The sequence below is a fragment of the Oncorhynchus nerka genome, linkage group LG19, assembly GCF_034236695.1.
Source record: "Oncorhynchus nerka isolate Pitt River linkage group LG19, Oner_Uvic_2.0, whole genome shotgun sequence".
Lineage (NCBI taxonomy): Eukaryota > Metazoa > Chordata > Actinopteri > Salmoniformes > Salmonidae > Oncorhynchus > Oncorhynchus nerka.
Window position 1 is genome coordinate 5,982,788 of NC_088414.1, and position 13,103 is coordinate 5,995,890.

The following is a 13,103-nucleotide window of genomic DNA, read 5'->3' on the forward strand; positions in this document are numbered from 1 at the left end:
TCATGATTCTTAATTTATTGACAAGATCAGGTGCTTCAGCGCTCAAATAATACTTCTCAAAAGACAAAGTACATTATCTGATACTACTATCAGAAATAATCACATTGGCACTTTGAGCTTCAGTTATCCCGATCAGTCAACATTTCCAAAATGTCCTTAATAAATACCCCAAAAAGACAAATCATTTTTAATGTCCATTTCTTCTCTGAGTGAACAGTAATGGCCACAGAAACCATAGATACAGATGGACTTTGCCTTGAAATCAACGAGTACTGTATATAGGTGGCTGTGGTGGATTAAGACGTCAAGTGAAGTAAGCAGCAACAATGAGAGGTCTACTACACAAAACATTAACTGTGAAGAAATCATGTACTCTGTCATGACAAAACACTTTCTCTATACAAACCATACCCATGTTTCCACAGGGACATTGGGAATATAACCCACTTTTACACCTTAAAATATATTAAATATAAAACCCATGCAGAAATGATTAAAACACCTGGCAGACCAAGACTCAGGAATGATACAATCCGCGGATGTGAGTGACTGCATCTGATCATACAAATAGAAACGCTATGGCTGCTGCATCTTAACGCACACACACACACAGGTAATCTCATGCAAAAAGAAAGATGGAGACAGAGAAAAATAACAGTCTGATGTTCTTACTGTCCACACAAAGAACTACACAAAGAACTACACGCACAAAGAACTACACGCACAAAGAACTACACGCACAAAGAACTACACGCACAAAGAGTCACACGCACAAAGAGTCACACGCACAAAGAGTCACACGCACAAAGAGTCACACAGGTGTGCTGAAGTGCATGGCATTATAGGCCGTCTGGTGGCACAGGGGCAGTGGTGAAGATCTGCAGAGTAGCAGCCGGTAGACTCAGCGTCATGACGTTGCCACGAGCAGCACTACAAACATGTAGTTAAGCGCAGTGCAAGACTTTCTCCTCACACAGTATCCGCGCATGAGCGTGGTTTATACGGGACCCAAAACGGGACCCAAAACGGCGGAGGAGTTGAGCCTCGCGCTTCAATGCTCTTAGTTGTTGCGGAAATCGGACTGATGTATTGTTTTTACATAACCTACTGACATTTGAAAAATGAAACATGCATGACTAAGGTCGATAAAAGGTATTGATTTGGTAGTGTAGGAACGATTGCACACACACATCTTTTTCACTCTTACATTTCCCTGATGTAGCTACCAGTACAAAATAAATAAAATTGAACTCATCGGTTCACCCAAAAATGGCGCCTTATCCTTTTTCTAAAAGCTTGTGAGCGTTAACACATCCTTTTGGTCAGGAGAGCCCATTCCTCACCTATTCATCTTCAAAATAACACTACTAGCCACACTGTAAATTCACTCACACGCCACTGAATTGACAGGATACCAACTTGTTACAGGGGACAGTAAAGCAATCCCCTTGTCAGTGCAGCCGCTCAACACAATCTAGCCTACAGTACAGAGACTCAAACACAAGTGGGTTTCCTATATCAACCCAATATCCCCTCCTACGCTTACCTCAGCTATTTCTCCTTCTCTTTCTAATTCTCTCTTACAATCATCTGACTAAATCGGTCATCTCCACAACACAACTGAGTTGGCTTGAGGCTACAGTAGCAAGGTAAGACTAACTAGCTACCTGCCTCATGCCCATCCCTTCCTATACATTAATAAATACTGCAGTTCCAATAACTATCAACTGTACGAGACCACCCTCAGATTTTAAAAGGGGTAGTGAGTGAGCCAATGGGATTGACTGTCACACTGCTAAGGTCCCCTTTTGAGTCAGTCCAGTCCAGAGCGTGCAGCAGGGCCCTCTCTGGCACATCAACGTGCCTCTGGACACCGACCAGGGATCAGTGCCGGGGAGCCCAGGCCCTTGGTCAGTGGGAGGGGGTTGAGGAACCTAACTGAGATCAGGGGTCTGTATTGGGGTCGTTGGCGCTGTGGGAGGGAGGCGAGGCAGCAGTTTGTCCGTAGAAACATGGCATATGATCGTCTCCAGGTGTCAAGCAGCCGTCTCCTTGCTGTTTGTACTCCTCTTCCTCCAACACTACCTCTCCCTTCTCCAGGACAAACTGCAGGGTGGGGCCTCTGGCCTCTCCGTCTTCCAGCTCCCCCTCTTCCGCCAGGCGGAACTTGATGTTCATCTTCCCCAGGGGCTTGTCTGCTTTGTCTGAAGAGTAGTGATCAGGAGGAAGACAGAGCGAGAGACAGTCAGTGGTGATCAGGAGGAAGACAGGGGAGAGAGACAGTCAGTGGTGATAAGGAGGAAGACAGGGGGAGAGATAGTCAGTGGTGATCAGGAGGAAGACAGGGGGAGAGACAGTCAGTGGTGATCAGGAGGAAGACAGGGGAGAGAGACAGTCAGTGGTGATAAGGAGGAAGACAGGGGGAGAGATAGTCAGTGGTGATCAGGAGGAAGACAGGGGGAGAGATAGTCAGTGGTGATCAGGAGGAAGACAGGGGGAGAGACAGTCAGTGGTGATCAGGAGGAAGACAGGGGGAGAGACAGTCAGTGGTGATCAGGAGGAAGACAGGGGGAGAGACAGTCAGTAGTGATCAGGAGGAAGACAGGGGGAGAGACAGTCGGTGGCAAACATATAATCTGTTACACCTCTAACATCTAGCACACATTTAAGTTACAAAGTGTTATTTTTCATTGAACCCAAACAACTGATACTAGAGGTCAACATTAAAAGGTCTGCTTCACCTTTGCTCAATTTAGAACTCTTCCCCCGCATAATTAACCCCTATAGCTTCAGTCCCATAGGCAGGCCACCTCTTTTTTATTTTTTACATTTTGTACATTTTACACTTGATTCAGCTGCTGGAAACAGAGGGGGAGACAGGCAAGTGGGAGAACAGTATGATAGATGCATTGGTTGAACCCTGGTCTCCGGTGGGGAGCAGTATTACCAGACCATGGGCTCTGCACAGGCCCCCTCTCTTACCTGTTGTCTTACCTAGCCGCCTCTCTTTGGGCAGCATCAGTACGTCTACGTTGCTGTGGTCCTCCAGAGCAGAGCTGAGCAGCGCCCCCTCCTGGCTGAATAGGAACACCAGGGGGATGGTGATGTCAGCTGTGGACCCTCCGTCTCCCACCATCTGGAACAGGGGCGTCTCTGCGCTGTTACTCCCCTCCCGGTGGTCTAGGAGGGACGGAGGAGTTATGGGAAATGTTGTTTTTCAAAACACAAGTGGGGAGTGCTTGTCAACTCAAAGAGGAATGACACATCGATCAAAGCCCGTTTGTGAACCAACTCTGATCTTAAGAGGTAAAAATCAGAGCTACTGTAAACTCACACTGATAAAGTAGGTGATGGGTCCCCAAAACCAACCGTTTGGGATTTTTTACTTCAGTAAGTAGTACACTGTAACAATGCAGACCAATATGACCTTCTAAATCTAGGTTAGGCCCCACTAAGCTATGTTCCTGAGCTCCTCTTACAGCCGAGTAACAGGCTGTGTGTTGATATTATGGGCTATGAGTGGGTGTGTTGAGCAATGTTCCCTCTAATCGTTTTCGGCAATGAGCAAACTTCAGGTCTGCTGAGTGGAAACTTGAAAATTGTGTACACACTTTAAGTTACAGTTTTAAGGGTGAACACATGAAGTTAGTGGCCAAGTAGGCTAGTGTGGCTATTTGATTACAATGTAGGCCTACCAGAGTGGTCTACCATCAAAACGATTGAAAAAATGCATCCCATAAAATTGCAATTGCTGCTCTATGATACAGCCACCAGCATCCATGTGTGATGTTCAATGTAGGTCTACATACCATGAGACTTTTAAAAGCATTATGCCGTGACATTAACATGTAGGTCTACATACCATGAGACTTTTTAAAAGCATTATGCCGTGACATTAACATGTAGGTCTACATACCATGAGACTTTTTAAAAGCATTATGCCGTGACATTAACATGTAGGTCTACATACCATGAGACTTTTTAAAAGCATTATGCCGTGACATTAACATGTAGGTCTACATACCATGAGACTTTTTAAAAACAGTCAGTGGTGATCAGGAGGAAGACAGGGGGAGAGACAGTCAGTGGTGATCAGGAGGAAGACAGGGGGAGAGACAGTCAGTGGTGATCAGGAGGAAGACAGGGGGAGAGACAGTCAGTGGTGATCAGGAGGAAGACAGGGGGAGAGACAGTCAGTGGTGATCAGGAGGAAGACAGGGGGAGAGACAGTCAGTGGTGATCAGGAGGAAGACAGTCAGTGGTGATCAGGAGGAAGACAGGGGGAGAGACAGTCAGTGGTGATCAGGAGGAAGACAGAGGGAGAGACAGTCAGTGGTGATCAGGAGGAAGACAGGGGGAGAGACAGTCAGTAGTGATCAGGAGGAAGACAGAGCGAGAATAAGAAAGAGAAAGGAAGACAGGTGGAGAGACAGTCAGTGGTGATCAGGAGGAAGACAGGGGAGAGACAGTCAGTGGTGATCAGGAGGAAGACAGGGGGAAAGACAGTCAGTGGTGATCAGGAGGAAGACAGGGGGAGAGACAGTCAGTGGTGATCAGGAGGAAGACAGGGGGAGAGACAGTCAGTGGTGATCAGGAGGAAGACAGGGGGAGAGAGACAGTCAGTGGTGATCAGGAGGAAGACAGGGGGAGAGACAGTCAGTGGTGATCAGGAGGAAGACAGGGGGAGAGACAGTCAGTGGTGATCAGGAGGAAGACAGGGGAGAGACAGTCAGTGGTGATCAGGAGGAAGACAGGGGGAGAGACAGTCAGTGGTGATCAGGAGGAAGACAGGGGGAGAGACAGTCAGTGGTGATCAGGAGGAAGACAGGGGAGAGACAGTCAGTGGTGATCAGGAGGAAGACAGGGGGAGAGACAGTCAGTGGTGATCAGGAGGAAGACAGGGGGAGAGACAGTCAGTAGTGATCAGGAGGAAGACAGGGGGAGAGACAGTCGGTGGCAAACATATAATCTGTTACACCTCTAACATCTAGCACACATTTAAGTTACAAAGTGTTATTTTTCATTGAACCCAAACAACTGATACTAGAGGTCAACATTAAAAGGTCTGCTTCACCTTTGCTCAATTTAGAACTCTTCCCCCGCATAATTAACCCCTATAGCTTCAGTCCCATAGGCAGGCCACCTCTTTTATTTTTTACATTTTGTACATTTTACACTTGATTCAGCTGCTGGAAACAGAGGGGAGACAGGCAAGTGGGAGAACAGTATGATAGATGCATTGGTTGAACCCTGGTCTCCGGTGGGGAGCAGTATTACCAGACCATGGGCTCTGCACAGGCCCCCTCTCTTACCTGTTGTCTTACCTAGCCGCCTCTCTTTGGGCAGCATCAGTACGTCTACGTTGCTGTGGTCCTCCAGAGCAGAGCTGAGCAGCGCCCCCTCCTGGCTGAATAGGAACACCAGGGGGATGGTGATGTCAGCTGTGGACCCTCCGTCTCCCACCATCTGGAACAGGGGCGTCTCTGCGCTGTTACTCCCTCCCGGTGGTCTAGGAGGGACGGAGGAGTTATGGGAAATGTTGTTTTTCAAAACACAAGTGGGGAGTGCTTGTCAACTCAAAGAGGAATGACACATCGATCAAAGCCCGTTTGTGAACCAACTCTGATCTTAAGAGGTAAAAATCAGAGCTACTGTAAACTCACACTGATAAAGTAGGTGATGGGTCCCCAAAACCAACCGTTTGGGATTTTTTACTTCAGTAAGTAGTACACTGTAACAATGCAGACCAATATGACCTTCTAAATCTAGGTTAGGCCCCACTAAGCTATGTTCCTGAGCTCCTCTTACAGCCGAGTAACAGGCTGTGTGTTGATATTATGGGCTATGAGTGGGTGTGTTGAGCAATGTTCCCTCTAATCGTTTTCGGCAATGAGCAAACTTCAGGTCTGCTGAGTGGAAACTTGAAAATTGTGTACACACTTTAAGTTACAGTTTTAAGGGTGAACACATGAAGTTAGTGGCCAAGTAGGCTAGTGTGGCTATTTGATTACAATGTAGGCCTACCAGAGTGGTCTACCATCAAAAACATCATTCAGTCATTCAACTGAGACTGCTCTTCTCTGTATCACGGAGGCCCTCCGCACTGCTAAAGCTAACTCTATCTCCTCTGCTCTCATCCTTCTAGACCTATCGGCTGCCTTCGATACTGTGAACCATCAGATCCTCCTCTCCACCCTCTCCGAGTTGGGCATCTCCGGCGCGGCCCACGCTTGGATTGCGTCCTACCTGACAGGTCGCTCCTACCAGGTGGCGTGGCGAGAATCTGTCTCCTCACCACGCGCTCTCACCACTGGCGTCCCCCAGGGCTCTGTTCTAGGCCCTCTCCTATTCTCGCTATACACCAAGTCACTTGGCTCTGTCATAACCTCACATGGTCTCTCCTATCATTGCTATGCAGACGACACACAATTAATCTTCTCCTTTCCCCCTTCTGATGACCAGGTGGCGAATCGCATCTCTGCATGTCTGGCAGACATATCAGTGTGGATGACGGATCACCACCTCAAGCTGAACCTCGGCAAGACGGAGCTGCTCTTCCTCCCGGGGAAGGACTGCCCGTTCCATGATCTCGCCATCACGGTTGACAACTCCATTGTGTCCTCCTCCCAGAGCGCTAAGAACCTTGGCGTGATCCTGGACAACACTCTGTCGTTCTCAACTAACATCAAGGCGGTGGCCCGTTCTTGTAGGTTCATGCTCTACAACATCCGCAGAGTACGACCCTGCCTCACACAGGAAGCGGCGCAGGTCCTAATCCAGGCACTTGTCATCTCCCGTCTGGATTACTGCAACTCGCTGTTGGCTGGGCTCCCTGCCTGTGCCATTAAACCCCTACAACTCATTCAGAACGCCGCAGCCCGTCTGGTGTTCAACCTTCCCAAGTTCTCTCACGTCACCCCGCTCCTCCGCTCTCTCCACTGGCTTCCAGTTGAAGCTCGCATCCGCTACAAGACCATGGTGCTTGCCTACGGAGCTGTGAGGGGGAACGGCACCTCAGTACCTCCAGGCTCTGATCAGGCCCTACACCCAAACAAGGGCACTGCGTTCATCCACCTCTGGCCTGCTCGCCTCCCTACCACTGAGGAAGTACAGTTCCCGCGCAGCCCAGTCAAAACTGTTCGCTGCTCTGGCCCCCCAATGGTGGAACAAACTCCCTCACGACGCCAGGACAGCGGAGTCAATCACCACCTTCCGGAGACACCTGAAACCCCACCTCTTTCAGGAATACCTAGGATAGGATAAAGTAATCCTTCTCACCCCCTTAAAAGATTTAGATGCACTATTGTAAAGTGGCTGTTCCACTGGATGTCTTAAGGTGAACGCACCAATTTGTAAGTCGCTCTGGATAAGAGCGTCTGCTAAATGACTTAAATGTAAATGTAAAAACGATTGAAAAAAATGCATCCCATAAAATTGCAATTGCTGCTCTATGATACAGCCACCAGCATCCATGTGTGATGTTCAATGTAGGTCTACATACCATGAGACTTTTTAAAAGCATTATGCCGTGACATTAACATGTAGGTCTACATACCATGAGACTTTTTAAAAGCATTATGCCGTGACATTAACATGTAGGTCTACATACCATGAGACTTTTTAAAAGCATTATGCCGTGACATTAACATGTAGGTCTACATACCATGAGACTTTTTAAAAGCATTATGCCGTGACATTAACATGTAGGTCTACATACCATGAGACTTTTAAAAGCATTATGCCGTGACATTAACATGTAGGTCTACATACCATGAGACTTTTTAAAAGCATTATGCCGTGACATTAACATGTAGGTCTACATACCATGAGACTTTTTAAAAGCATTATGCCGTGACATTAACATGTAGGTCTACATACCATGAGACTTTTTAAAAACAGTCAGTGGTGATCAGGAGGAAGACAGGGGGAGAGACAGTCAGTGGTGATCAGGAGGAAGACAGGGGGAGAGACAGTCAGTGGTGATCAGGAGGAAGACAGGGGGAGAGACAGTCAGTGGTGATCAGGAGGAAGACAGGGGGAGAGACAGTCAGTGGTGATCAGGAGGAAGACAGTCAGTGGTGATCAGGAGGAAGACAGGGGAGAGACAGTCAGTGGTGATCAGGAGGAAGACAGAGGGAGAGACAGTCAGTGGTGATCAGGAGGAAGACAGAGGGAGAGACAGTCAGTGGTGATCAGGAGGAAGACAGGGGGAGAGACAGTCAGTAGTGATCAGGAGGAAGACAGAGCGAGAATAAGAAAGAGAAAGGAAGACAGGTGGAGAGACAGTCAGTGGTGATCAGGAGGAAGACAGGGGAGAGACAGTCAGTGGTGATCAGGAGGAAGACAGGGGGAGAGACAGTCAGTGGTGATAAGGAGGAAGACAGGGGAGAGAGACAGTCAGTGGTGATCAGGAGGAAGACAGGGGGAGAGACAGTCAGTGGTGATCAGGAGGAAGACAGGGGGAAAGACAGTCAGTGGTGATCAGGAGGAAGACAGGGGGAGAGACAGTCAGTGGTGATCAGGAGGAAGACAGGGAGAGACAGTCAGTGGTGATCAGGAGGAAGACAGGGGGAGAGAGACAGTCAGTGGTGATCAGGAGGAAGACAGGGGGAGAGACAGTCAGTGGTGATCAGGAGGAAGACAGGGGAGAGACAGTCAGTGGTGATCAGGAGGAAGACAGGGAGAGACAGTCAGTGGTGATCAGGAGGAAGACAGGGGGAGAGACAGTCAGTGGTGATCAGGAGGAAGACAGGGGAGAGACAGTCAGTGGTGATCAGGAGGAAGACAGGGGAGAGACAGTCAGTGGTGATCAGGAGGAAGACAGGGGAGAGACAGTCAGTGGTGATCAGGAGGAAGACAGGGGAGAGACAGTCAGTAGTGATCAGGAGGAAGACAGGGGGAGAGACAGTCGGTGGCAAACATATAATCTGTTACACCTCTAACATCTAGCACACATTTAAGTTACAAAGTGTTATTTTTCATTGAACCCAAACAACTGATACTAGAGGTCAACATTAAAAGGTCTGCTTCACCTTTGCTCAATTTAGAACTCTTCCCCCGCATAATTAACCCCTATAGCTTCAGTCCCATAGGCAGGCCACCTCTTTTTTATTTTTTACATTTTGTACATTTTACACTTGATTCAGCTGCTGGAAACAGAGGGGGAGACAGGCAAGTGGGAGAACAGTATGATAGATGCATTGGTTGAACCCTGGTCTCCGGTGGGGAGCAGTATTACCAGACCATGGGCTCTGCACAGGCCCCCTCTCTTACCTGTTGTCTTACCTAGCCGCCTCTCTTTGGGCAGCATCAGTACGTCTACGTTGCTGTGGTCCTCCAGAGCAGAGCTGAGCAGCGCCCCCTCCTGGCTGAATAGGAACACCAGGGGATGGTGATGTCAGCTGTGGACCCTCCGTCTCCCACCATCTGGAACAGGGGCGTCTCTGCGCTGTTACTCCCCTCCCGGTGGTCTAGGAGGGACGGAGGAGTTATGGGAAATGTTGTTTTTCAAAACACAAGTGGGGAGTGCTTGTCAACTCAAGAGGAATGACACATCGATCAAAGCCCGTTTGTGAACCAACTCTGATCTTAAGAGGTAAAAATCAGAGCTACTGTAAACTCACACTGATAAAGTAGGTGATGGGTCCCCAAAACCAACCGTTTGGGATTTTTTACTTCAGTAAGTAGTACACTGTAACAATGCAGACCAATATGACCTTCTAAATCTAGGTTAGGCCCCACTAAGCTATGTTCCTGAGCTCCTCTTACAGCCGAGTAACAGGCTGTGTGTTGATATTATGGGCTATGAGTGGGTGTGTTGAGCAATGTTCCCTCTAATCGTTTTCGGCAATGAGCAAACTTCAGGTCTGCTGAGTGGAAACTTGAAAATTGTGTACACACTTTAAGTTACAGTTTTAAGGGTGAACACATGAAGTTAGTGGCCAAGTAGGCTAGTGTGGCTATTTGATTACAATGTAGGCCTACCAGAGTGGTCTACCATCAAAAACGATTGAAAAAAATGCATCCCATAAAATTGCAATTGCTGCTCTATGATACAGCCACCAGCATCCATGTGTGATGTTCAATGTAGGTCTACATACCATGAGACTTTTTAAAAGCATTATGCCGTGACATTAACATGTAGGTCTACATACCATGAGACTTTTTAAAAGCATTATGCCGTGACATTAACATGTAGGTCTACATACCATGAGACTTTTTAAAAGCATTATGCCGTGACATTAACATGTAGGTCTACATACCATGAGACTTTTTAAAAACAGTCAGTGGTGATCAGGAGGAAGACAGGGGGAGAGACAGTCAGTGGTGATCAGGAGGAAGACAGGGGGAGAGACAGTCAGTGGTGATCAGGAGGAAGACAGGGGGAGAGACAGTCAGTGGTGATCAGGAGGAAGACAGGGGGAGAGACAGTCAGTGGTGATCAGGAGGAAGACAGTCAGTGGTGATCAGGAGGAAGACAGGGGGAGAGACAGTCAGTGGTGATCAGGAGGAAGACAGAGGGAGAGACAGTCAGTGGTGATCAGGAGGAAGACAGGGGGAGAGACAGTCAGTAGTGATCAGGAGGAAGACAGAGCGAGAATAAGAAAGAGAAAGGAAGACAGGTGGAGAGACAGTCAGTGGTGATCAGGAGGAAGACAGGGGAGAGACAGTCAGTGGTGATCAGGAGGAAGACAGGGGGAGAGACAGTCAGTGGTGATAAGGAGGAAGACAGGGGAGAGAGACAGTCAGTGGTGATCAGGAGGAAGACAGGGGGAGAGACAGTCAGTGGTGATCAGGAGGAAGACAGGGGGAAAGACAGTCAGTGGTGATCAGGAGGAAGACAGGGGGAGAGACAGTCAGTGGTGATCAGGAGGAAGACAGGGGGAGAGACAGTCAGTGGTGATCAGGAGGAAGACAGGGGGAGAGAGACAGTCAGTGGTGATCAGGAGGAAGACAGGGGGAGAGACAGTCAGTGGTGATCAGGAGGAAGACAGGGGGAGAGACAGTCAGTGGTGATCAGGAGGAAGACAGGGGAGAGACAGTCAGTGGTGATCAGGAGGAAGACAGGGGAGAGACAGTCAGTGGTGATCAGGAGGAAGACAGGGGAGAGACAGTCAGTGGTGATCAGGAGGAAGACAGGGGAGAGACAGTCAGTGGTGATCAGGAGGAAGACAGGGGGAGAGACAGTCAGTGGTGATCAGGAGGAAGACAGGGGAGAGACAGTCAGTAGTGATCAGGAGGAAGACAGGGGAGAGACAGTCGGTGGCAAACATATAATCTGTTACACCTCTAACATCTAGCACACATTTAAGTTACAAAGTGTTATTTTCATTGAACCCAAACAACTGATACTAGAGGTCAACATTAAAAGGTCTGCTTCACCTTTGCTCAATTTAGAACTCTTCCCCGCATAATTAACCCCTATAGCTTCAGTCCCATAGGCAGGCCACCTCTTTTTTATTTTTACATTTTGTACATTTTACACTTGATTCAGCTGCTGGAAACAGAGGGGGAGACAGGCAAGTGGGAGAACAGTATGATAGATGCATTGGTTGAACCCTGGTCTCCGGTGGGGAGCAGTATTACCAGACCATGGGCTCTGCACAGGCCCCCTCTCTTACCTGTTGTCTTACCTAGCCGCCTCTCTTTGGGCAGCATCAGTACGTCTACGTTGCTGTGGTCCTCCAGAGCAGAGCTGAGCAGCGCCCCCTCCTGGCTGAATAGGAACACCAGGGGATGGTGATGTCAGCTGTGGACCCTCCGTCTCCCACCATCTGGAACAGGGGCGTCTCTGCGCTGTTACTCCCCTCCCGGTGGTCTAGGAGGGACGGAGGAGTTATGGGAAATGTTGTTTTTCAAAACACAAGTGGGGAGTGCTTGTCAACTCAAAGAGGAATGACACATCGATCAAAGCCCGTTTGTGAACCAACTCTGATCTTAAGAGGTAAAAATCAGAGCTACTGTAAACTCACACTGATAAAGTAGGTGATGGGTCCCCAAAACCAACCGTTTGGGATTTTTTACTTCAGTAAGTAGTACACTGTAACAATGCAGACCAATATGACCTTCTAAATCTAGGTTAGGCCCCACTAAGCTATGTTCCTGAGCTCCTCTTACAGCCGAGTAACAGGCTGTGTGTTGATATTATGGGCTATGAGTGGGTGTGTTGAGCAATGTTCCCTCTAATCGTTTTCGGCAATGAGCAAACTTCAGGTCTGCTGAGTGGAAACTTGAAAATTGTGTACACACTTTAAGTTACAGTTTTAAGGGTGAACACATGAAGTTAGTGGCCAAGTAGGCTAGTGTGGCTATTTGATTACAATGTAGGCCTACCAGAGTGGTCTACCATCAAAAACATCATTCAGTCATTCAACTGAGACTGCTCTTCTCTGTATCACGGAGGCCCTCCGCACTGCTAAAGCTAACTCTCTCTCCTCTGCTCTCATCCTTCTAGACCTATCGGCTGCCTTCGATACTGTGAACCATCAGATCCTCCTCTCCACCCTCTCCGAGTTGGGCATCTCCGGCGCGGCCCACGCTTAGTTGCGTCCTACCTGACAGGTCGCTCCTACCAGGTGGCGTGGCGAGAATCTGTCTCCTCACCACGCGCTCTCACCACTGGCGTCCCCCAGGGCTCTGTTCTAGGCCCTCTCCTATTCTCGCTATACACCAAGTCACTTGGCTCTGTCATAACCTCACATGGTCTCTCCTATCATTGCTATGCAGACGACACACAATTAATCTTCTCCTTTCCCCCTTCTGATGACCAGGTGGCGAATCGCATCTCTGCATGTCTGGCAGACATATCAGTGTGGATGACGGATCACCACCTCAAGCTGAACCTCGGCAAGACGGAGCTGCTCTTCCTCCCGGGAAGGACTGCCCGTTCCATGATCTCGCCATCACGGTTGACAACTCCATTGTGTCCTCCTCCCAGAGCGCTAAGAACCTTGGCGTGATCCTGGACAACACTCTGTCGTTCTCAACTAACATCAAGGCGGTGGCCCGTTCTTGTAGGTTCATGCTCTACAACATCCAGAGTACGACCCTGCCTCACACAGGAAGCGGCGCAGGTCCTAATCCAGGCACTTGTCATCTCCCGT

The 13,103-nt window shown here is 48.7% G+C and overlaps 1 protein-coding gene across 4 annotated transcripts in view; it reads right to left on the reverse strand.

Annotated features, from left to right (window-relative positions):
* The window catches only part of si:ch211-282j22.3 (ER degradation-enhancing alpha-mannosidase-like protein 3), a 34,104-nt gene continuing 21,001 nt past the window's right edge, over window positions 1-13,103 (reverse strand). For 2 of the 4 annotated variants that reach the window (XM_065004668.1, XM_065004670.1), the window contains 2 exons: window positions 11,622-11,818; window positions 9,092-9,470 (listed from right to left, as the gene is read on the reverse strand). In XM_065004668.1, coding sequence (XP_064860740.1) covers window positions 11,667-11,818 — 152 coding nt within the window. In that variant the 3' untranslated portion in view covers window positions 9,092-9,470; window positions 11,622-11,666. Of the gene's footprint in view, window positions 2,205-2,982; window positions 3,181-9,091; window positions 9,471-11,621; window positions 11,819-13,103 lie in introns of those variants that run through there. The other 2 variants (XM_065004671.1, XM_065004669.1) reach the window with 2 other exon arrangements.